We start from the raw sequence: 26,651 nt of genomic DNA, 5'->3' as shown, positions 1-26,651 counted from the left end.
TTTGACAAAATCTAGTGTGTGCGTAGATATTGGAGGGCTTTGCAAAAGACCCATGTAAAAGATAGTTCTGAAAAAAGACTCGTGTTTCCTTAAGCATGTATTTTCAAACCTCAAAATTTTCTTTCTTATTTTTCCAGCAGTTTAGATAGATGTTGTGTAATCTTTTTTGTTAATTTCAAATTTGCTTCCAAACAGTTTAGTTCCCTCAGTCTTCACCTCCATATCCAAACTGACAGCAGGAGATACACCTTATTTCTCATTTACCTTTCACTTGTACCGTTTTACCACAATGCACTGGTACAGGGATATAATTCTTCAATTGCACAAGACAGCAAAGCTATACAGTCTTTCTAAATGTACGCAGTTCATTGGACTTCACCCATTTGTGAATTATACTATATAATAAAAGAAGCAACAGACAGCTTCAGAAAAATCACAGGGAATAGGAAAGAGGACATAACTATATTTAATGATTTGACTATTAGATAAGTCTCCAAAAAGTAAAGTTTTACTGTAACAGAAAAAATCCCCAATGAAACTAAGTCTAAAGCAAAAACTCCATAGAAATCTATACCAGTCTGTTGTAAAAATTTGATCTGCAAAGATGTGAGTGTCCTCCACCAACAGAAACACTGATCTGACATCTGAATACATAGAGAGAAAAAAAAATTCCATGACCCATGTCCTGCTGTGACTTTCCTGCAAAACAATACTCCCACAAACACTACAGAACTGGGTACCAATCCTGGTAACACTGTGTTCACACAGCCAAAGCTTGAGCATTTCTAGGAAAGATGTGTGAAAGATTTGAAAGCATTCAAAGAAGACAGTTGAACTTCTGATTTAATGTAAGAGTTAAAGTTTCGCCTGCCTTTAAATCTTCATCTTGAAAAATATCAAGTAGACTCCACTTCAAAATAGAGTTAGAAACTATGAAACAGGGCTTAGGTTGACTATCAGAAGTTACTGAGAAACTGTCTCTTGAAGTAATTTTTTCATAATTAACATTTTTTAAAGTAAGCAATATATAGCTAGTATACTTTTTACAAAGAAAGTTGAATGCCTAGTCTTAATGCCAATATTTTATTTATAGTGCATGAAGCAGATCCTACTAGGATAGCTATAAAAAACTGGTAAAATTTGACCTTTGATTTTAGGTAAATGTTACATATTTGAATAAAAGGTTGCATTTATAGGCAGCCACAGAATCCTCTTTTTTTTTTTTTTTTAAATGGAATCTTTATAAGACCTCAAGGGAGAATCCAGGGAAACTTTTTAAATGGGCAACACTAATTCCGAACAAATTTTAAACACTCAGACAAGGATTTTCCTCCAACGTATAATTCATCATCCTCCTTACTTGGTGTAAATTCAATCTGTTCTGTTTGTATGACATAAACAACAAGCATTTTCACAAGAATGAGGCAAACCATATGTGAAGGTGTTTTAGAAAGCACAACGGGGAATACACCAAGCAAAGAAGCATCTGCATTTATTTCAATGTCAAATCACATGTGCATCATAAAGGGAAAGTTTATTGGTTTTATTAAAAAACAACTATACTGTGCTGTTTACAGTTAACTCTTCCTGCCCCTCATTGTCCTCATCAGATGGGCCAAAAAAAATCCAAGCAGGTAAAATCATAAAGGCTACAGTTGCAGATGCAGGGCTGCAAAGGGGTCTTCAGCCCCCTCCACCCTGCCCAGGTTAGCACATGCTGCCAAGAGCCTGTTTCTTCTCCACCTTCCCCTTGCTATCCCTTTTGGACCAGGGCTGTATCTGCTCCTGATGGCTGCAACTGAGAACCAAAGCCTGGCCCACTCCCCCCCTGCATTTCAGAGGTGCAAGAATATAAACCTGGGTAGGATTTATTTCTCACTGATGCGTGCATGCACTGGGATGTTGGCTCGTCTCCTGTCTCAAGATGCTGTTTGATCCTGCACTGACGCTGCACCAACCAGCCTGAAGCCAAGCTACCGTGGGCATCATGTGGCACTGCTGCACAGGGCGCTGGGTATTCCCCCACAAAAGGCAGTACCCTACAATAAATTGTTTTTACAGTAGCTGGCCAGAGTCAGGTTAACACATTTGAAGTTCAGAAGAAAACATTTCAAAGCAACATTTAGTCTGGGTATGAGCTACAGGCATGTTGTTAAAAAGCTAATTGCATGGAGACAAAGGATGATCGTTACTTTTATATTAGTGTGTAATATTAACCCTTAAGAGCTGTATTTGATGAAAAGTTGATGGTGATGGAAATTGCTATTTCCTCATTTATGTTTAAAACCAAGCTTGAAGATTCCTAGAGTGACAGAGAGTGTTTGGTGGTGGACTTTTTTTGCTTGTTTGTTTGTTTGTTTGTTTTGTATTAAGGCAGATAAGAGTTTTTGAAATCTGGGATCTTTTTCCTATCTCCTCTAAAACTCTGCATAAAAAGCAGTGTTAAAATGCTGAAGCACTCAAATTATTTCTCAGATCTGTATTTATTATGCACTTTCAGTAAATCTGTTTTACAGTGACAAATAGCCAGGAAGAACATTTTTTCCTCAAATTTTGCTTGTTTCAGGGAAGAGACAAACAGGGCTAGAAAGCTTCTGACAGCAGGTTTTGGGCAGCAAGGGTCAAAATTCAACCCTAACATTTTGTCTCTCAAGGTTATAGATTTCACCTGTCTTATTTAGACAATAACCACTTAACATGTTCATGTTCTGCTGCAGGTTACACAGGCTTTTAGTTCCAGAAACACAAATTTCTGAGAGACGGGAGGTTCAGAGACATCGTGATGGGAAGCAAGGTCCTGAGGTCTGCTCTCCAGGAAGGTCTGCAAAGCTCTCAGTGGCTCTTTAGCAGCTACAGGGCTGTGACTGGGGCTGACCACTTCAACTGTGTGCACCTCCCTCTAATGTGTGACCAGGTTCACCTGTTGTCTTAGCCTCTCCTCACCCATCTTATGTTCTGGAGTTATCCCTCTTCACCACCAATTCACTGGACCTAAGCAAATAAACAGATGCTTTCAGCAAGGTTGTGTGTGGGCACAGTGGAAAAGTCACTCATGTAAGGCTGCAAGATCAAAGCTGAAGGCTGCAGGCTTTTGCAGCCAGAATGATCTTTTTATTCCGTATGTGTTTAATGCCCACTGTAAGGAGGTTTGACTATGGCCTACGGACGTGAGACACTACTGTCAAACTAATATGAATGGAAAAGGACAAGCATGCTATAGAAATGGAAACAAAAATCACAATTATCAGAAAAATATTTGTGATCACAGAAGAATATTTTGCTTGTACTCACCTATCTTCCCTTTGGCAAGCCCTACAAGAAAAGAGAAGTTGAAAGAGAGGAAAGAAGAGAGAAAAAAAATACAGGGACAGGCAGGGAGAGAGAGAGAAAATAAAAAGAGAGACTGAGTGGATACTTTTAACTTGTCACAGTACAACACTAGCTTTTAATTAATACAGGGTATGTATGACTTTGAAGATTGTTGGTCGTGTAGTATTTTATGATAAATACATTTTATGGGATTTTGTTTTTAAAGAGGATTTTATAAAATAACCTAGACCAATAAATGATTTACCAGCTGCAATAAAAGATCAAGGAAATTGCTCAGATTGCATCTTGGAGCATCTAAAACTCTGAAGTTTATGGAGATCTAAGCTGCCCCCAGATCTACAGTCCTATTAAAAATTTTTGTAGTAGCTAATTATCTTGCATTGCATTTTTTAAAAGGTAGCAATCCTAGCAGAAAGAAAGGTCTGGAAACAGAGAAAGAGGAGTTGGTGCTCTTTGATGGAGAAAGTAGGAGAGAAGGCAAGGAGAAGAGACAGACAGAAGCGAGTAACAACTGAGACATCATAATGGTATGGTAAAAAATGGAACTAATAGAACTAAGGTGTCAGATACTCCTTCAGTCACATAGGGAAACTGAATTAACTCTAAGTTAAAAATATATATATATATATATTAGGGTCATATTCTTTACATGGCATGCTAACTGTAATATCTGTATTACTTGACCAGGAGTGGAGTAATTTGTTTCCAAATATTTTCTTTCTGATAAAGATGACAGTTTACCACAAATGAAGCAGAAAGCAAATAAATGGTCTTTACATTCTGTTTTGTTCTAACCTCATGGGGCCTTCATGTAATAAGTAAATAAAGTAAGCATTCGTCCTTATTTCAAACAAAACAACAGAAACAGTAAATAGACTGGCATGTTGGAATAATAAAATACTAGACTCAGCTGTCTTCACAGAAGGAAGGGCAGTAAAATCACCATGAAGCATGCCTTGTAGCCTTTGTTTTGTAACCAGGAATATATGGTTCATGCCCTGTAACTTACTGTGCACAGACATACCTCTGCTTCCTCAGGGAACCCTAGCAAAGCCAGCGTCCCCACAGGCATGGTGCTCCAAAGTCAACTGGGTCTTCAAGGATGAAGAAAGGAAAAGGAAAAACAAAAGGAAAAACAAAAGGAAGAAAGAATCATCATTTTTTCTTGGTCCCCAAGTCAGACAGCTAGGTTCATGCCAACTTAGACAAATGCCTGTTCCCTCTGCTCCCCTGGGCGCCTTATGCAATCACAGAGGCCATGGGCTTCAAAGCCTGGGGAGACAGGCTTCTGCAGACATAGTGACCAGAAACCATTATGTGCTCCATGAGTGCTTCAGTGCTAAGGAAGGCTAGACTTGGGCTTGTTGCCCAAAACTTTCAAGCTGAACCACAATGAAAAAGAATAAAGGATCAATGCTGCTGACTTTGAATTCTAATTGTATTGCTGTAAATCTGCAAGACACAGAAGAGGCAGTGAAGTTCACCATCACAGAAAGCAAGCACCTTGAGATAGAAAGGGTTGATGATAATATAGCTCATTTAATTTGAAAATTGAGGTAGGTAAAATAAAAGAGTGAGAACCACCAATGACATCTGGATGAACACTGCTACACTAAAATCCGTTCTTAAATTATGGTGAGGGCTCAGTAGTCCTTAATTGTCCAAAATAACCATGATCAATTCAGTAGAATTATGGCAGCCTACTGATATGATTGCATGTTCTTTCTCCATTTGATTGCTGACTCCTACAATACTCAGGGCTGACCATCTCTGCAGTTGAGTTCGGATTTCTGTAGTGAAAATGCATCTTGTGTCTGTAGGATTTTTACCTAACTTTCTGCCAGACTTTAAAAAGGCACCAAGTGAATGTGGCAAGTGAGAGCAGAGAACAACAGGACTAGTGGTGCTGAAGGCTGCTTGGTTTGCCTGAATAGATAATCCTGCTTTCAAATGTTGTGATGTGGAAGTCATTTAATACTAAGTTTTCAGATATCCACCCTAGTCCAATGTTCATTTTCTGGGTACTTTATTTGAAAGTCTAGGGGCTGATTTGCAGAAGACCATAGGTGCCAGAGATGTACATTGCAGCTGGGTTTTGAACATTCAAAAGACAATACAGAACTACGTGAAAGACTATCAGATCATTTCATTTAATGAAGGACTGCATCTTCATTGTTTTCCACTAATTATAGATAACTGTCCAACTTTTGCAATTACCTTGAAGATGAAATCCCAGGAAAACTAATTGCAAGTAAAGGAAAATATTTCATTTTGATGCAGTCTTTTTAATTTCACTTTAACTTATCTTTTCACTTAAAATCATTAAACATATGTGTAATTTATAACAAAGAAAAGCAATAATAATTAAAGTAATATCCAGGAAAAGTACTGTATTGCTCTTAAAATGCTGAGAAGTTTTTGCTAGAAACCCTGTTTCATTTCTTCCACTGGCACAGCTTCTCAAAGCAACACAGCAATATCAAATTTGCTTTCTCGGAAAAAAATGCTTCCAAATTTTTTCTAATCAACTTCAATCATAAATAATACTAGTAGTCAAAGAAAATCCAAGTCTTTGGTTACTTATGAATGCTTTAAATATCTTATCTCACCACTATCTGTGAATGTGAAATAACATCCCTTCCTTAATTCACAATGACTTCGTGAAGGAAAAGTAACTCTTATTTGTAAAGTTCTATCGGGAAGGAAAGGACAAGAAAATCGGTAATTCAGAACTTCAGACAGGGTCTGCATGTTGTAAATAATGTCAGGGGCCCCAGTGACCAAAAAGCAGAAAATAAAATACTTAATATTTACACAAAGAAATAGCACACACAGAGAAAAATTAGTTCTGTGGAAAAATAGCATATGACACTATAATTAGAACATGCTTGCACAAAGTGGACAAACTGATATTGCTTAGGTATTGTCAACCTATGTGTTGGATTTTGCAGCCTAATAACTTTTATCTGAATGTAGATACCTCTATATATAAGAATAACATGGCATACTTTTGGATTGTGAAACTATTTGATGCTGCCATTACTTACGACACAGAAAAAGTGTATTTCTCTAACTCCTCCAAGTAAAAATTGCTTTCTGTAGATGTTTTCCCTTCTTCTGGGCTTGCATTGTTCCTAGGACCTGATTTTTCTTGATAACATTGGTGAAGTGGTGTATTCTGGTCAATCTTCAAATGAAAAGAAAAAACAAGTTAGAATAATAAGGTTAGAATAGTAAGCTGGGCACAGCTAGCAAAGAGCTGCTGTTTCACCCAGTTTTCAACTTGTAGTTCCATTTTACTCATTCTAAAACAAACCTTGAAAGCAGCAGTGGCAAACCTGGATCGAAACACTTTAGAATATAATATACTATTTTAGTTGGAAGGGATTTACAATGACCATCTAGTTCAACTACCTGACCAATTCAGGCCTGACCAAAAGTTAAAGCATGTTTTTAAATGCGTTGTCCAAATGTCTTTTAAACACTGTCAGACTTGGGGCATCAACTACCTTTCTAGGAAGTCTGTTCCAAGGTTTAACCACCTTCTCAGTAAATAAGTGCTTCCTAATGTCCAGTCTAAATCTGTCCAGGTGCAGCTTTGGACTATTGCCACATGTTCTGTCACTGGATACCAGGGAGAAGAGATCAGCACCTCGATCTCCAATTCTCCTCCTCAGGAAGCTGTAGATAGCAATGAGGTTGCCCCTCAGACTTCTTTTCTCCAAACTAGACAAGTCCAAAGTCCTCAGCTGCTCCTCATAGGACATTCCTTCTAGTGCTGTCACCAAATCTGGTGTTCTCCTCTGGACACATTCAAGGACCTCCACATCCTTCTAAGTTTTGGAGCCCAGAACAGCACATAGAGTATTGTTCAGTTAATTGACTTATGTTTCTATAAGGCTGTGGTTTGACAAACCCTTTCAAGGAGGCATAAGTTTGTCCTGACACCAGAAGTAGTCATACAGCCTCCCTCTGCCTCCTTGCTTTTTGCTCTGTTGTACACCACACTCCATAAGCACAAAAGTTTGGACATCCACATGGTAAACCATGTGGAGGGAACTGATCTGGGAAAAGAATTAATCCTGCTTGGCCTCTTTCTTCTCTTTTCCTTTTATTAACTGCGTTAGCTCTCAGCCGGACCCATTCTGATCCAGGCCACCCTGCGCTGGTTCCAGCACAAGGGAGGAAAGGGACGGTACTGCATCTTCCAGAGCTGATGCCAGTTTATGTTTATTTAAACTACTCCTTGAGCTATAAAGTACAGAATCCTAACCTGTGTTCATCCCTGAAATAACATTTTTGCATGGACAGGGCCTGATTTGGTACTGGAATTACTTCTCCCTGGAGTGACCATCAGGTTCCTTGCATGCTCAGCATAATCTCCATTGGACAGAGAGCCAAACATCAAGTCCACTAAGAGTCACAATAAGGTCATAACTTACCAAATAGACATCTGCAGGTGACTTTATGAAGCTATGTATTAATATCTTCCTAGGCACAATACCAAACTCTGTAAAGGGTTTGCTAACATTTAATGAATGAGCCCAGAAAGAACAAAGGGATGGAAGTTAAAACCAGTTATGTTCGAACTAGAAACAGGATTCCATTTTTGTTCTTTCTTTTAGACAGGAAGTGGGAAGTATACACTTAAGACACATCCACAAGTGGAAAATTTGGTTCTTCATCCCTTGATGATGATTTTATGGATCAAGTGGTTGAAATTTTCTAGCCTATACTAGAAACTAACCTAAGTGATTTAAGACCCTTTTGAGTTTTGCATTTATGAAGTCTGTAATGAACATAACATGCAAGTTTACTCTGTAAATCTCAAAAAAATTTCAAAGTTTCCAGGGAACACAGCATTGGCGTAAGATATAGTCACATCACTGTATGCTTTGTTAATTATAAAAACTACAAAGATTTTATGTATTTTTTTTAACTTGGTAAACCATTTTGCTCTAAAAGGCAAATTTGTATTCTGAAGCTTGGGTTCCATAGAACTCATCCACATTTTGTACTTTAATTTAAGGCTTATGGACATAACAGACAGAGGTTTATATCCATACCTACATAATGCTAAATATGGTTACTGGTAAACATAATACACTCATTGTATTTTCAGTAGTCATTGGAAAAGCTGCCACGAGCAATGGAATGTATTGTCAAAAAGCAACTCTATGTAAACGTGAACAGCTAAGGCAGAATAGAAGTACGTAGTGCGCTCAAAGCTGTTTTCAAATACTAAGACCAGACAGCCACAGATAACATCACATTTCCCTTAACCACGTGAATGCTAAAATTAATTCCCCAGAAAAAGTCAAGGTTTCAGAGTAGGTAGTGGGTGCAAAGTACCTTGCTTGCATTGACATGGTCTCCGTGAAACTGCCCCTGTGCAAAGTAGGTATAAAAAACATTATTTAAGACAAAGAGTATTATTGACTGAATTTCTCTGAGACTGTGCTTGATCTTACCTGAAGTATGAAAGCAGAATTTCAGTCATCTGTTTCAGGATGGGATAATGGCCATAGAATATATCTTGCTTCTCTCAGAAATCACTAAGCAAAAGCATTGTATCCTTCATAGCCACCATTCAATACTTTGAATACATGTTAACAGTGTGCACATTCATTGTAACAAAAACTAAGTTGTCACTAATGTAAATCACTCAGAAAATACTCAGTAGGAGACTATTTCCAACTCCTTAGTATAGATGAATTTGGGGGTGGGAGGGGTGTGCAAACCAATATTACCTTTGATTTTGCTGATACGTCCTATATTCCACAAAAAGGTGAGGTCAGACCCAAAGTTCTTTCTATTTGCTTTTGTTAGAACAAAAAATAAATTAAAAAAAAAATTCTATGTATGGAAAGAAAAGGGACAGCTGAGGAGAATAATCCACCACATGAATTTCTGTCTTCTGCTTTAAATCTGCTCGTTACATTAGTTTGTAATTGTTTCCAATATATGATTGTTAGGTAAAAAGTATTTTAGAACACAGTTTCAGTTCCAGAGATACAAGTAGGCCCAAATGACATAACTCAGACCAAGTGTCTAAAACCTGAACATGCTAAAACAAGGATCTCTCTGAACTTCAGGGTTCACTCATCCCATTAAAAAAAAGAGGGGCTTTTACAGCCTTTGAAAGGAGATTTCACACGCTCCACATTTCTTTTGTGCAGAGGTATTCTCATAAGAGGCTCAGTTCAGAAATCTATTTAAACATGTCAATAACTGTCAGCTGGTGAGTCATTTTGCTGAGTCTAAAGGGACTAGACAGTGCTGAATTACACATGGGCTTACACACCTTACTGAAACCAGGTCACTTTAATGTGGCTTTGAGAGCCACCCAAAACTGAGGTTCCTATAAGACCATGGCTTTTTTTTTTTTTTTTCCCAAAGGTGATGTGTTATTACGGGATTGTAGGAAATGAATTTCACTCTGCCACTCCCATGGGTTGGGTTGCTTTGCCCATTACACCAATTCCATCAGCCCTTCAACTGGTCTTCCTATGGATACAAGTCTACACACATAAGCAGATACATGCATACATAGGTCTGCAGTTACGTTTATATATAACACTGGTTTCTCCAAGTTGTCATTATCTCCCTGGAGTAATAAATAATTTGAAAACTTAGTCATTTAAAGTTGAGGGAATTTCCAGTTGGCCAATCTGGTTTTGCCAACAGATGCATATAGATCATCACACTACGAGAGTCAAAGTTGCAATAATATTTCCTAGCTATAGAGTATTTGTGCCACAGGACACAAACAGTTATAAACAGATAACACACAAGTTTGTGAGTATTCTGCAGACTGTGGTGACTTTTTCCATGGACAATTAAAAACATTAAATACATTTCAGCATACACCTAGAATAGAGTGAGATAATTTGCCAGAAAGATTAGACTATTCATGCTGGCAGTTGTAGTTCACTTAAACCATGCTGACCTAAGGAGGGAAGTGGAGTAATGCTTATGGAGAAAAAGTGCAACCTTCACTGGAAAATATCTAATCTAGAACAGATAATTCAGGTAGAAGCAATTATTAGGAATAGAGAGTCTTCTTCGTGTTTTAATTCTCACAATTTACATTAAATTGGAAAGTTCAAGTAGTATCTCACCCAGAAAGTGCTGTCATGATGCAGATGTGATTTCATGGTAACTTGTACTGGTGACACAATATTTGTTCACAAGTTATGTCCTTGACCAAGATACTACAAATAAGTACACTAGATGTTATGGGGTCTTCCACACAAGAACATGAGAGCTTGGAGGTTATAAATGCCTAAGAAATCTTGTGTTTAAACATTACTGAAATAAGATCGTAATGCTGTGCAGCCTGGATCAATTTGTTGTTGTCTGATTATTGGCTGGTCATTCCTACTACTCCTTTGAAATTCCTTTGCTGGAGAGATTAGCTCTGTATAGATCTATGCAGGAGACAGCAATACTCCTGGCCATGTGAAGCCTTATGGTAGCTATAACAAAATTCACAGTGATAGATTAAAGAAACTTAACAACAACAACAAGCAAGCCCACAAATCAATCCTAAATAGCACAGGTAGAAGCTCCAGTGGCTTCACGATGCACTTTAAGTGAGATCATGACATTCAGACTGAGGCGATTACCTTGCCATGAACTCCTTGGCCTTCCTTTGGCCAAAATGACCCACAATGCTTGTCTGCACTGCAACTGCAGTCTTGGTAAAAATCATCCTCTGTAACAAAAACAAACAAACAAACAAACAAAAAAAGTAAAAGAAAGAAAATGGTATTTTTTATCAGTGCATAAGACAAATCTTTGGAAAGGAAGGAGCTAGGTTTTGTTTCTTCTCCCGCCAAGATTCTGCATGACCGCAGGAAGGTAAATTTTTCCCTTCTGTCCTAGATATAAATAGGTGTTGGGATGATAAATGCAGAGAAGACTTCAGATACTCTGGTGCTGGAAATAACAAAAGCATAGATACAAAGCAGGGGGAAAATGTAGAAATAAAGAAATAACAGACACAAAAAGAAAGACAGTGAAGGGTATTTTAAACATCCCAGGATGTGTTCTTTGGAAAAGAGAAATAAATTCATTTTCTTATATAGGCATGACTGTGGATCAAGAATGAGCCACAGGGATCCAAAGTACTCATGTTTTCTAAACAGTGTTTACTCAAGTAGCATGTCCCTCAAACTCCTGAAAGGCAGAGACCTGTGGAGTGAAAAAAAATGTACTCGTACACCATAGGAAGCAGTGGTGCAATGGAAATAAAGGTCTGTATTACAGTTCTCAATGTACAACATATGGAGGATAAACCAAGAACATGCTTACTGATTAATTTCATATTTTTATTTTTTTTTTCTTCCCAGTTACTTCCACATCCCCTCAGTAGAAGACAGCCAAGTGTACTTAAAATCATAGTACAGGCAGGATCTTCTCTTAGGTGTTATAGCTGTAGATATACAATACACACATGGACAACATCACAGCATTGAGCCTGTGTGTTTGTGTATATAGCTATGGAAATCTTTCTATTTCTTACTTTATATATGTACACACATATAAGTGTATATATTCTGAGCATTCATAGTGGATGAGGTATTTGCAGGTATTTACGTCATATTGGGTGAAATAAGAGATCTACTGAAATCAGTGAAACTGTATAAAATACAGCATCTTGGTGTGTCATATGCACACATGCAGTACAAACAGTTCCAATTGTCTCCACGTGTTCTATATAGGTGATACATGTATGAACCGATAAACCCATATTTAAAGAACACACACTTGTAAAAATTGTTACTGTGGATTTCTTTGTTGTTCACTTTTTTTTTTTTTTTATGTTTTTTGCCTCACCAAAATGGTTTTCGAGATACCTTTGCTGAAATAATGAAGACTTTGACAATATTTTTGGAGGTGAATCAGGTGGTGATTAACTTGGCCAAAAAATAGCACAATAAAAATAATAAAGAAACTAATAATATTCTACATTTAAGAAATGGGAGGGAGAAGGAACTCAAGTTTGTTATTTAATCATGGCATGGTCTTTTTATATTTTATTTGTAAGGCTCTGAATGCTCTTTTCTTTCTATACCAGTGAGCTCATTATTTTAATTCCTCATAGATTTCTCTGAACATTCTTTTTCTAAGTAAAAACACAATGTAATTTTTCAATGGCTGTAACAGTAAGAAGCTGCTCAAATTAAAGATCAATAAAAAGTACAGAAAAAAATCTGTATGAAAATAAATAAAGAAGATGGGAAATGCTTGCAATTAGACAGGATGAAAAATCTAAAAAGAAATTAAATTTAGTTGTAATACATTTCCCATTCTTTTCTTCATGAAAATTACCACTGAAGTGGTTTTTTTTCCTGTAATTTAAATGTTAAGCTGCCAGATGTGTGTCTCATGCTTGAAGAGTTGAAGCTTTGCATTATTTAGCATATTAAGATTCACAGAATTTAAAAAAGGGCTCCTTTATTGCCTGGAGGTTCTAATTAAGTAAACCTTAGCCTGGTACATTTTAAACTTGCAATACAAGAGATTTTGCTTCCTTTTTTTTCTCTGCAGCCAAGTCTCATCAATATAATAAATATGGAAAACACTTAAGATGATATAGTTTTTCTTTGGCTTGAGGAATTAAACCTATCTATTATTTTAAGAAGTTTTTAATAGAGGCTAGCAATCAGAAAGACATTTAAAGACTCCAGTCTACTTTTTAATCATAGGAGTTGCTCTTAGTTGGTGGGGGGAAATGTGTCTTATAAAACTGAGCAATCTAGAAATTTTTTCTTCCACATGCACAAAACAAAGCAGTTCTGAGAAACAACCAAGTATCACACAGTTTTTTATTATTAAATTGCATTTTACTTTTTTATAACTTGTTATAATTGACCACAGAAAACTAATAAAGCATTAATTAGCTGCACTATAAGCAATTTGTTCATTGAAGGAGTTGGGATAGCTGCATCAGAAAGTGTAATAACATAGAAATACCTTTGACATACAGTACCCATAAATCATATCTTAAATACAGTTATTTTTACCATTTTAGAAAATGTCAAAGGTGTCAACTTTGTCCAGGTATAGCACTTAGCAGTGAATATTTTAGTAAATTGACTCAAAATACATTTTGTTCCCTGACAGGGGAATGTAATACCATTGATGATAACAATGAACAATTTGAGGAAGAGAAAATAGTACCAAGTAATAACGATCAAAGACAGCTATCATAGCTATTATAAAGGTGCAATGGCATGTGTAAATTCTCTGTTAATAGGTTTATTTGGAAGTCAACAAATATATCCAAAACAGCAGAAAAATTGTGATTACACCAGGGACTGGAAAAGACAACAAAATTTTTAATCTAATGCTAAAAATTTGTGATCAGGTATTAAAAAAAAAAGTCCATCAGAATAGTTTTAATGCTGTACATTAGTATAAGACAAATAGATAAAAACGGGTGACAATTTTTCCAACCATTGTGGAATGGGCACAATAACAGTAATGCATGAATTTGAGAAAGTATGGTGAGATTAGGTTTGTTTCCACCCTTGAAAATGCTGAAAGCAGTCTTATTTCTTGGTGATATTAAGTCCCAACAAAACAGTTTAGATGTTACACAGCTCACACCTGATATGGTATATGAAAAAAGTGTCACCTATGTCAAGTCCCTGAATTCAGCTGGGACCTTTTTTTTCTAGTTTTTTTAAAACAGGATGGAAGAAGTTTGGAGCAATAGCTGAGAGTAGTAGCATGATCTTTAATAATGGAGGATGTCTTACTCGTTCTTACTGGTAGAGTATAATGTAACCTTTTTTAATCTTCTACATTCCATCTGGAAGCTATCATCTTCAGCAACAAGTACTGTCCTCTCCTGTAACTGTGGTGCAACAGGAGTGGATTTATAGAATGAAATCAGTGACTGGGAGAACATTGCTAAACACTGGGGACCCCACTGTGTGTTGAAGAGTTTCTATCAGACTAGCTCTTGTCTGGTTCTGGGAATTGATGGTCCATTAATACCCAATACACAGACCCAAAGCACAACTCACTGCTTAGTTTCAGCCTAAAGGATTCCAGTGCTTGTCCTCCAAGATCACACTGCGGAGAACCAGAGAGCAGGGAATTCACTTCAAAAGTGCCCTAAAAACCTAAACACTAGCATAGATACACCACTTGTGAACTGGGGTTTGAGAGGGGTGGCAAACAGATTCTCTGTCATGTGAAACTTTCAGAGGTTGCATAAAGAGCTGATACTGCAAAATTTTGATGTATTCAGGGAGAGAGGGAAAGAGAAATTTTATTTTATTTTAAATATGGATAAAAAGAAACAGCACAGCTAGGAAATTACATGGGTTTGGTAGGAAATACTTCTGACCTTTATGGAAGCAAAGTAGAGCAAGATGAAGCACATTCCCTTCTGATGGATGCAACCTCTCTTTCAGTCAGGAAGAAAGGATTTTAGAGTGGTGCCATCCAGGAGCGGGGCAGCAGACAAAGAAATCACCAGCTTGGTTAAATTACAGCAGGGAAAGAGAAAACAGCATGAAAATCCTATCTGGATTCCCTCCCTGGTTATATCGCGGCCCATGGGAAAACAAACTGTGGTAGGAGTCAGAAGAGAGAAGAGTTTGGATTACAGGGATTGCACAATCATAGAATCACAGAACGGTTGGGGCTGAAAGGGACTTCTGGAGATGATCTAGTCAAACCCACCTGCTAAAGCAGGTTCAGCCAGAGCAGATTGCACAGGAATATATCCAGGTGTGTGTTGAATATCTCCGGAGAAGGAGACTCCACAACCTCTCTGGGCAGCCTGTTCCAGTGCTCTGGCACCCTCAAAGTAAAGAAGTTTTCCTCATGTTTAAATGCAACCTCCTATGCCCCTCATCCTACCGCGGGACATCACTGAAAAGTCCCATCCTCCTGACACCCACCCTTGAGATATTTATAAGCATTGCTAAGATCTTTTCTCAGCCTGTAAGTGGGAGTTGAATTTGATCCTATCTGCAAGAATCAGCCCAATCCTTTCTACAGGCATGCTCAGAGGAGGAAAAGGACAGCAGAGAAAGAGAAGTTTCAGCCATCTGAGACTCAGCCTCTGAGGCCCTACCTGTCAAAAAAAATGAAGGGCAAGCAATCTTCATTTTACAATATCACTTTGTTCCCTTTAAAATGGCACCCATGAGGAACTACCAATGAGAAGAGCTTTGGGGTTTTTTGTTTAAGTAATTATTTTTGCATCTGAAAATAGCTGTTATGTAGAAGCAAACAGCATGTCATAAGGAGAAGAACCTCATTGTAGTACTATGAAAAATATGAAAGAAAGGCTCATCGGTTTTTATTAAATTATTTCAAAAGTGGCTGTGAACATAAATATAATCCTCTCAACAAAACCATTTCTCTCCTACACAAGCATATTTTAACAAATGAAAAGCTTTCTCTTCAAAGGTAATGATAAAACTACAATTCGGCTGTCTCTGTGTCTGGTATTTTGATATGGAGGGCACATATTAGTATGTTCTGAATAAATATCTGAGTGTTATTGCTAGTATACTAACTCCTTGGTTAGCCTGATGCCATCTTTACTGAGGTGTTTTTCTGAAGATTTGTTCAGACAGAAATGTTTTTGATGTCACGAAAGGACACAATTCACTCCCAAAGTTTTTCCACAAATGCAGAGAAGGTTTTGAATTCAAGATCTTAAATATGATCAATATTTAGTATTCAATTTTCAACATTCAATTTGTTTTAGAAGTCAGACATTGAACAAAAGAATCCTTCTGAGTTGGTAGTTTTCAAAGTAAGTGGCTAAAAATTTGTCCTGATGTGCCATAGAAAGGTGACAGAGCAGAGGGTTGAAGGAAGAACAGAAGTGGTGTCAAATCCCAGAAATGGGCAGAATGAAAGATCCTTGTAACAGCTTGAGTAATAACGTTTTAGGAAACTTTTTATGTGTTTCCAGGGTGTTTGCTGTGGTACATGCATAACTGGGGGTTTTGAATCAGGCTTCTTATGAGAGGAAGGCTAGGGAGCAGCTGCCTGCTGGGATGAGAACTGACAGGTAAGAAAATGCAGGCACTGTTGAAGCTCCAAATTAAACATCAGTTACAGTAAAAATCCTAGTTTATACATGGTTCTGCAGAAATTATCGGGAGATTTCAAAATGAAGCTTTTTTCCCTCCCTTGTTCTGAGCGCAGATATTGAGTTTAGTGGGTACATTACTGACAGTGTTACATCACAGAAAAACCTATGCTCTAGTGGCATGCCTTTTGAAACCAAACTTTTGCATAAAATTAACATGAAACAGGTTTAACAAGTACAAAAGCTCATAAAAAAAAACTTCTGTTGTCTTGTGAATAAAGATAAGCAAAAAGATTTTTCACCTAAATCAAATCCATGAATGCTTTTGGAGATCTGTTTGTAGTTGAGGTAGACTCCCTGTTACACAAGATTTGGTTTAAAATCCTCAGTAGAGTATACTGAGTCAGGTCCTCTGATTCTGCAAAATAATGTCTTTTGAATCTAACCTTGCTTTGATAAAAGTTGTAGTAATTCAGTATCTTTCAAAATCAGGCCACTTCCGTAACTATTGTTTCTCTCTAACCACCCATCAAGGGCATGTGAATCACCCTTTCCTTAAAATGAAAGCTGACCCTTGTCTTGTTTGTGGTGGTTTGGAGAGTCATGAGCAATGGGTACAACTGTAGATCTCAGGTCTGCCTATTCATCCTAAACCTCAGTACCTTGACCAGGAGGGCTGGCTAGCACCTGGGGAATGTGAACGGCTGCGAGCACGGGCAGCAGCCATTTCTGTGCCTGCACAACTATTTTCTTATTGTGGGACAGAGAACACAATTCACTACCCTGGTTAAGTGCAGGTGTCTGTCTGTAACCCTGGTATCTTCACATCCCATGGTAAATCTGCCTCTAGCTATCATGATGGTATCTGAGTTTAGGACAGGACATAAGGGTTCTGTTACTCAATTCTCAGACACATATGTTTTACCTGGCATTAAAACAAACAAACAAACAAACAAAACACGAAACCAAAAACAAACCCTACACTGCAATGGTGCAGCTTGCAAGGCAAGTAAATGCTACCTGATGTTCATACAGAGAGGCTCTCTTATGCAATTTAGCTCAACACAATTAACAGAGCATATGGCTATTAACATGTTACAGGAAGAAAAAAATACTTCCCAAGCACCTAACAGCAACATGTTGCGATCCATGGATATAAATGACCAAATAAAATGAAAGGATGTAAAAATGTCACAGAAACACCAGCCATAATCTAATGTTGTCAGTGCACTCTACACACACCTTGTAATTACTAACACATTTGGCCTACTAATACTTTTTATACAGAGGAGCCCACCACTTTTTTTTTGCCTAAGCTGCTTTTGATCCCTCACAATTGATTTAAACTCTTCCACCGCTTCCTTTGCCTAGTGAAATAATGACGAGATGATATCACAGAACAAGGGAGAAGAGAGATGGCGGTATTTACACACATGCCAAGCAGCTCTATTTGCAAACTTTCAGTAAATTAAATAGCACAATAAAAGTCCTAACCTGCTGGAAGCATTTTAAGCTCTTCTCTTTTCCTCCCAGCTTCTTCTGACACACGCGCTTCTCCTCCTTTCGCAGCATTAAACTGCTTTTCCACTTCCTTTACAACAGTGGGAATACTTCCCTTATGGGTGTCAGGATCTTTTGGAGAGGTCAGAGGTTGCCCTGCAGAGGAAATGACAAGCTGTGAAATGTAAAAGAACAATTCCTTCCACATGTTTCCTTGCTCCAGGAGCAGTAAGGGGTTGTCGGCTAGCATCACCATGGGATGGGCCAGGCCTTTGCCTAGCAGTCCTGTCAAAACTAATTTACAATTAAAGACTTGCGCAACTGTTTAAAGCTTTACAACTCCAGCAAGTTTCAAGGACTGCCACAGACAAGTGGTACAAACCAACCTTATTTTTAACGGCCAGGCAGGAAGACAGACAAAAAAAATGCTCTGAATTGTACAGTAATCAGATAAAATATGTACCTGAAAGTGATCCTTCAGTATAATATTTAATTATAAGTTCACAGTTTGGGAACTAAAAAAATTTCAGCTGGTCTAACTTTTCTTCTGGTAGGTGCATGGGGCACATGAGCCACATGTGCTGCTGTTCTACAGCAAACTTTGTGGGGAATGGAAAAATAAAGTTTAGCAAAAAAATGAGCTATTTGCTTATCATAAGAAAATAAGTGTCATTAAAACCATACTCAAACAGCTGTGTTGCTTTCTTCTTTACATTCTCACAGTATAGTAAAGCAGGGAGAAATGAGGAACAAGCAAACAACTTTCTGGAAAGAAAATGTTACAGACACATTGAAAATCAGCACATAGGTGTTTAGTCCTAATGACAGCTCATGTAATGAGAGTCTTTCTATGTGACAAATCTACCCAACAAAGCAGTAGCAACAAAATGTCTCTGGTAGCCCAGATACTGGAAGCAGTGTAGTCACACTAACAGAACACCATACCCAAGCTAATTAGCCTGTGTCACAGCTTTACGATGGCAGATCATCCTGCTCCTGGGACCAAACCAGCCTGGTTACCTTCGAACACTTTCCCTGAAAATCTTAGCTGATAAGACCTCTCCTCCAACACAGTTGAGGATAAGCAAAATTCCCATTTTGATTTCACACTGTAGGGCTTGGGATAACTTCTGCTTAAAAAGATGTACAATTGGTCATGACTATTTAGATACAAGTAGTGATTTTTCCTGTAATTTGACCAAAAACCACACACAATTTGGCATTAAAAAGAAATTGTTTCAGTATTTTAATCCTCCTCAGCCACTCTTCCACCTTCTCCCTTCGAAGTGGCTAATATCAGAGGTGTGAGTAAGTCACTAGAATGAAAAAGTTTTTGCTTCAGTTCTACAAACTACAAGAGTAAAATCATCCTTGGTTTTCTATTTGCCTGTTTTTTTGATCCCATTTCTGATGGGCACAGGTAGGTGTTCGCATGCCAAGTCAGAGGAAGAACACAGCCAGAAGAGCAAGCATATGGAAGAATGTTCCCAACAAGTGCAGAGTAACAATTCCCAAGTGAGCCTAAGTCTGACCTAAAAGAGTTTGACCTGGAGAAAAAAATATATGCCTGCTGTCCAACTACTTTTCTGAAAGATCTGCCACTTTCAAAAGACTGAGTTACGTTGACATTTTGTAGATGTAAATCTCCTCTTTTATGGACACTAATGTCAAAGGGGATTCTTCCTGTGGATTGAAGAAGAATTTGCATATTTAGTGTTAAAACACTGGAGATTCACATTTATGAAGTTTTCATGCATTTGAAGGCAACATTTCTGGTAGCTGCATCAAATTTTCCTACCTATGGTACTTCTATTAGAGTTGTGACCACCTTCTACACAACAATGGCTAATAAATGCCACAGAGAAATTGTCATTTATTTCTTGACAGGTACTGTTGATCCCTTAATGGGGCAACAGATCAACAAGAGAGGCTTTTTTTTAAAAAAAGGGCAAAGGATGGTGGTTATGAATGTGGAAACTGTCTTGTTCCACTCTAAAAGAATGAAGAGAAGATATGATTTGAACTAAGAGACACGCTAGATCTGATAATGGGCATCTGTGACCTACAAAGGAGGTAGAACGGGAGGTATTAAGTTGCATTTCTTTGCATTGTACTCTGAAAGAGAGAGATCTTGTGCAACAGGGAAGAGTCATACCTAGCCCAAGGCAGAGCTGTGGCTTAAAAGAATAATGTAGCCTGAAGTTAATGGAAATAATATTAAGGTTCTGTCTTAAACTTCTAAAACCGAGACAAATTTGAAGTGAAGGTTAAAACACCATCTCCTAACCTGCTCTATTTAGCTTATACCTTGCAGGACCACATATGGTATTGATACACAAGATCACTCACTATTTAGACTACTGCAGCAGAGTGAGTTACAGAGCACCAGTCTTCATTTAGACTATTCTTGCTTTCTCTGGTTTGTGTCTCAACCTTAATGTCACTTTAACAGAGCTTCCCCCCTCTGCTTTTGGTAGTTTAACAGATATAATATAGTATTTATAGAGCATATCAATGTGCGACAGCTTGCCACAGATCATAAACACATTTTTCTGTTGGAAATGTTGAAGTCGTGATTTTCACCACGTGATCTCCAGTTCCCTAAGGTTTGCTCCTTTAATTGTAAATAGCCAGAAAGTCATCAAGCTAGCGTTTAATAAACTTTTAATTTGAAATGGATTACCACATGTTGTGTTTGTTTACTCATTATTAAATCTCTTAGCAACATATCACCAGCAGAAACAGCATACTGTAGCACTGCATAGATACATTAAAAAACAAACCCATGGGGGATATTAGCAGCTAATAATATCTTTAAAGAAGGCTCCAAGAAAAATAAATAAATATAAACAATACCAAAAATTACTCCTAGAAATTTTGTTAGTGCAAATCTGTTTGGCATGGAAATTGCAGATCTTCCATGATCAGTTTATCAGTATATTTCAGAGGTCTGCATGCAAAATAGGGCATACGTTAATGCTCTTTCTCAGGTTTTATAAATGTATCTTTCTGGACTTCTCAAACTGAGTATCACGTGTTTTTCCATGTGTTTCCAGAAGTGTGACCCATTTAGTTGTACCTTCTATGTCTATATGTGAAGATTGAAGACAGGACCAAACAATTATGAGAATAAGTTTGATTTATTAAGAGCTTGTCCATAACTCCTCAATGCTGAGAGAAACTGGCTGCAACTTCACCTTTGGATCTGCTATTTACGGTTTTGTGCTGCATCTAGAAGCATCTTAGCAGATATGGAGAAGATACACGCCAACAAAAAGGACCTTACTGCTCAGTACAATGTATTATTATACGTCTGTGCTTCTGATATCAGGTTGGTTATATAGAAGCCTTTGATCACAGTGCAGTTGTTGCTTAGCCTAAAAGTGTCCTAAACCATCACTCACTGTCTAAAAAATACTTCCACTGAACTCTTCTCATGTTATACTTCCAAACTGAGCTGCACATTCAACACGCTAAATGATGATTGATTATCTGCTCTCTTTCTTTCCATCCAATATCCTCCTCTTTCTCCTCCTTATTCTACTAGTGTCTTCTACTGTGCCGTTTTCAAATGTCCAAGGAACCTCTGCCCTGAAGAACTTAATCTCCCTTTTGAGTCTGCACATAATATTACACAGACACTACAATCTGTGGGTTGGCTGCATCCTTCATTTCCTTAATTTCATTAAACAAGAGGGAATATAGGAATGTCTGCATACCAATTCTTTTTGTCCATGACAGATCCCACATGCTAAAAAAGAAAAATCAATGGCAGTGTCTTGCCATTCTTCTCATTCCTGGATTTCTAACAGAAGAGGAGCAATTTCTGAGTCCATTGCAATATGGTCAATTGTGTTTTCAATGTAGGTACATCAGGAGACTCACAGAGGCCTGGGAGGATGCTCGGTCTGAAAGTAACATCCAGCAATTTTTTAATAAAGCTTCTTGGGAGATCTGCTACACATAAGAAAATGATACCTTGTCTTTCCTATGGGTTACCACTTGATTGAATAATAGTGGAATTTCATGGGAGTAGCATAAGGCATGCCTCTGATTCCAGAACTATCTCCCTGTCAAGTCTGAAGTGCCTGTTCTAGAGTTCTTCCAGAAATAATTAGACAAAAAAGTACCTTTTCATTTTTATTTATTTCTGTATGACTGGTGTTATAAGCAGCCAAATTATTATTGCTGCAACTTTCCAAGCATTATTCAGCTTCAAGCAGAGGCCAGCATGGAAAGTTTCATCCTCAGCAATGAGGCTGGTTTAAATTGCTCTCAACTGAAAACAAAGTTGAGCAACATTAATAAGAACAATCACAGTATTCCAGCTATAAAACATGTTGGACCAATATCTGAATGAGGAAAATCTAACTTAACAAGAAGAATAATGGCTAGCCAACGCTGAAATGAAACTGCAGATGTCTCCAATGAAAGCCTGAATACAAACATGAAAGTCTGAATTCATTACCTTGTGGTCCAGACTGTTCAGCCTTCTTTGAGACACCATTATTTTCAGCAATGCTTGAATATGTGAGAAGCTCGGGTGGGAAACGAAGGTGCATATCACACTTATTTTGCTTATCTGAACCCTGTGGTAGTTTAGTTATCTATTAAGAAAAAAAAAAAAAAATAATTAACATAAACAGTTCAGTATTCCACAAAGCCAGGACATACTTTTTTATACACTGTGAACCTTAGAAGTCCCAGATGTTGCTATGAGTATTTTAGGAAGTTCTTGCTTCTCTGTGCTCCATTTACTATAATTTTCCCTCATATCACTTTCTCATGTACATCTTTTCCCCATGCTTACAGAGTAAAGCAGACATCTCAGTAGATGGGGGTGACTCACAATCAAAATTCAGAATCATCTGGGAAAACAGAGATTCCCTGAATCATTAAATCATCCTAGCTCATACACTGAGTTGAAAGATTAATTTTTGCAGCTTTGGGGTCTTCCCCTCACGCCATTTCAACCAATTTTAACTCTTCTGCTTTGTTTTGGTTTTGGTTTGTTTTGGTTTTGGTTTTGATTTTTTACCATAGATCTACTAATGTTGTTTCTGACATTCTCTTTCCTAGCATATCTTAGGTATATTTTGGTATAAATTCTTACATGTCTACATGATTCTGAAGTTATTTTCACTTTCTTTTACTCTTCATTAGCGCACCCCCCCCCCCAAAAAAAAAAAAAAAAGCCTGAAATTCATCACTAAAATAAAATTAATAACTACCCTTTCTATTAAGTAAACTCACATGTTAGAATTAAGATGCTTTCAGAATTCATGTTTTTTGTAAGTGTTTTTTCCTGAGCCAGACGTGACTATAAAAGAAGTATAAGTTTGAGGTCTTGTTAAGATTCTGAATGAGGGAATGTATCTCAGTTATAACAAAACATTGAATTTGCAAGTCCAGAACCAAGCTTCCATCGAAGGGGCCATTTTCACCAAAGACATACAATAAAATGTCACATTTGAATTATGTCTGAAAACTCTCCAAAAGCAAGGTTCCTACCACAACAGAGCCTTGCTCTCTAGCTGAGGATCCCAGATGTATAAACACAACAATATCATAAACAATTTTATTTTGTTTTGTAGACATGCAAAAACACCTCTAAGATTCACTAAAACTGTGGAGGAAACTAGCATGTGCTGGTGGCAGGCTCAAACTCAGAATTTCAACTCTTGATCTATTTTTTTGATCTAAGTACTTACCCAAACAATATTTTGATGTTTGAAATAATCCCAAAATTTGGCTGCAAAAACCCATACTAATTTCACATAAAAGTTGGAGGTGCATATGATTTTCATTTCCTGTTCATGCCTTCTGGGTTGGCTGGTAAACTGCTTTTGGGAAAGATGGTATTGATTTTAAGGCTGACAGAAGACAAGTAGAATCTGTTCTGAGGAACATGTCTAAACCAACAGGTCTAATTTCTCAAAATACAAACCTGAAAGTAGAGATTGCATAACCAATTATCCAGATCTTGGGAAATAAAATTTTCAATTTTTTTGAATCGGTCAATTTTGGAGTCATAATGGCCTCTGAGGAACGGACATTTAAATTTTCCCTCCAAAGCACTGAAATTGTTGTCACACAAGGGAAAAGCTCCCCATCCCACTTCTCGATCAATCCATGTACAGGCCCCACGAAGAAGGAAGAGCTCAAAGAGGAAGACCATGCCTGGCTTCACAGCTTTTCTAGGTGGTAGAACCTAATAAAGGAGGAAGAGAGATGTGTTAGCTATAAAAACATCACAAGGAAGCCAATTGCCTTTTATCACATAAAGGTCTACAAACTTCATACTTTTTAACCAATTTTGCATGCTAAAACAATTAACAACTCTTCTCTTTCCATCAAATCATGTATTTGAACAATTTTCCACTCTGACAGAAAATGCTGGGTGGTTTTTTTATGCTAATTTTATGATTTTTTTCTGTCTTAGCTTTCTGAAACTTCATTTTCTGTCTTTATCTGTCAGTGGTGGGAAATCATTGCCACTATAAAACTTTAAGACAGAGTTACAAGCCATCTTGGGAATCTGAGGTGTTCCTGTGAGTGCTTACTGAGATTCACCACTGGGTTCTTCTTGCAGCAACTTCGGAGATTTCATCCAAATACCCAGTGATAACATTTGAAAGCTTGTTCCTCACTCTCCTCAACTCTTCTCCATTCAGTTCTGGCAATTTTATTAGTATAAAATAGCCTTCCCTCCTTCAAATTAAAGCATGGAAACCCTTCTTGCAAAGTATGTGAACCTCCAGGCAGGGTCAAAAAGGATTTTGAGGTAGTAAACTCTCAGCATACCAAAGACTGGAAAATACTGTTTATACTTTAAATAAGGTAGCTAGAGATACTATTCTGAGCAGCTTGGAGCTGTGGAAGAGGGTTACCAATGCCTTAGGGCCCTGTAGCAATTGTGTTCCCACGGCAGAGACTTGAAAATTGGGGGTGAAAAAACACCCTGAAGTAATGAATTTATGTAAATCCCTCTGTAAGGTTTGCTGTGTGAAGCAATGCAAGGTCATGAAGAAGACGGTAGAGAAGGAAGCAGGGCACAAAGAAATCTAGTCCTACACCACAATTTTAACTGTTTTCTTTAATTAACGTGGGGGTTGATCTGGGTCCTGTTAAACAGCTCTAATGCGTTCAAAAGGGCAAACAAAACAAAACTCAAACAAAAGCTAGAACATGAAAGCTTACTACAATCATACCCGGGCTAACAGCTCTGAAGGAAAGTCACCTGGGGACAAGGGGAACAAATACATCAGCTACACCTCCCACACAACAAAACATCTGTTTCACCACTGCTCCTACACATTATCCTGGATTATAGAGAACTGCAACTGCCTAATCTCTTAAATAAACTACCTTGGATGCTTCTCTAATAAAGATATTGCTCTATGTTTTCCACTTTATATTGTTACCACTTCAGTCCTCAAAGTTCATAGCAGCAAATGCTGTTAGGTGTATTTTCTTTGCTGAGACTCTGCTCAGCCTTACCTTACCTTTCAGCCAAAGTAGAGAAAGAGGAGCCTTTTCTCCTTCTCTCTTCCCTGTGAACTGGCCACAATTGTAGAAGGCCACAATATTCAAGTGTATCCTCCAACTCAGAATGTCCTGTAGGATATACTGTCAGTACTTACAGAATCACAGAATATGAGGGATTGGAAGGGACCTCGAAAGATCATCTAGCCCAATCCCCCTGCCAGAGCAGGAACACCTAGATGAGGTTATACAGGAAGGCGTCCAGGCGGGTTTTGAACGTCTCCAGAGAAGGAGACTCCACAACCTCCTTGGGCAGCCTATTCCAGTGCCCTGTCACCCTCACTGTGAAGAAGTTTCTTCTCATATTTAAGTATTTTCTGAAACTCAGAATAAGACTTCCAAATAGAATACTCCCATACAAATTGGTCACCCACTATTAAAAGCCTGAAATGCCAAATTAGTGGGGATTTCCTCAATCAGACAACATTCTGGAGCTGACAACCAGCCACAAATCTTTACTGCTTCAAATATTTCTGCACATAAGTACACACCTCAATGAAGCTCTTTCTTGACTGATATTCTTAAATGCAAGCACTACTTTTTTATACTCCTGGTTGAAGAGTTGGCAAGATAATAAGTACAACTCAAGTATAGCCAAGTTTTTTCTCTCTCTTTTCTGACGCAGCCAAGGGATTATTCACACCAATACATGTTCATAGTTGTGCTGCATTCTATAATTTTTTGAAGAGGTGAATATAAATTCTTATTTTAATAATATGATTTCCTGTTTCAAATGATATATTATTATTAGATAATGGCAAGAGAGAGGACGAAATTTAAGGAAATATTTTAAAACTATAAATATTGTCATTATTATGTAGGTGTACTTTATATTAATCATGTAAATATATTCTAAGACTTAGTGTAGGCTTAAAATGAAACAGAAGCATCTGTTGAAAAATGCCATAACCCTGTGGCAGCTGCTATTAAACCATTAACAGTATCAGGTTTCATTTAAACCAGATTTACCATTTTCTATAACAGCCCGTGGGAAAGCTAAAAACATTAGGCACAAATTACAGACAAAAGAGATCCTTAATCAAGCCATACATTTCATTTGGCTAGCTGGGTGCTAGATAGCAACCTCTACGCTACAAATTAAAGGTGGTGGTTACAAGACTATGATCAAAGACAATTGTCTGCATTATTGAACAATCCCAAAGCACAAGCAGCTGAAATCACTGCCGTATTACAACATCCCTTT

General features: G+C 37.7%; 1 protein-coding gene across 1 annotated transcript in view; it reads right to left on the bottom strand.

Annotated features, from left to right (window-relative positions):
- Nucleotides 1-314: 314 nt before the first annotated feature.
- The window catches only part of LOC102086551 (uncharacterized), a 39,262-nt gene continuing 12,925 nt past the window's right edge, over nucleotides 315-26,651 (bottom strand). Inside the window, exons 3-10 of the mRNA XM_065052434.1 lie at nucleotides 23,850-24,113; nucleotides 22,371-22,509; nucleotides 17,897-18,058; nucleotides 10,959-11,047; nucleotides 8,683-8,718; nucleotides 6,378-6,517; nucleotides 4,355-4,424; nucleotides 315-2,991 (exon numbers count right to left, since the gene is read on the bottom strand). Coding sequence (XP_064908506.1) covers nucleotides 4,415-4,424; nucleotides 6,378-6,517; nucleotides 8,683-8,718; nucleotides 10,959-11,047; nucleotides 17,897-18,058; nucleotides 22,371-22,509; nucleotides 23,850-24,113 — 840 coding nt within the window. The 3' untranslated portion in view covers nucleotides 315-2,991; nucleotides 4,355-4,414. The remainder of the gene's footprint in view (nucleotides 2,992-4,354; nucleotides 4,425-6,377; nucleotides 6,518-8,682; nucleotides 8,719-10,958; nucleotides 11,048-17,896; nucleotides 18,059-22,370; nucleotides 22,510-23,849; nucleotides 24,114-26,651) is intronic.

Source organism: Columba livia, chromosome 2 (genome assembly GCF_036013475.1).
Source record: "Columba livia isolate bColLiv1 breed racing homer chromosome 2, bColLiv1.pat.W.v2, whole genome shotgun sequence".
Taxonomy (NCBI): domain Eukaryota; kingdom Metazoa; phylum Chordata; class Aves; order Columbiformes; family Columbidae; genus Columba; species Columba livia.
Note: the sequence above shows the minus strand (reverse complement) of the source record. Positions and strands in the feature narration are given on the sequence as shown.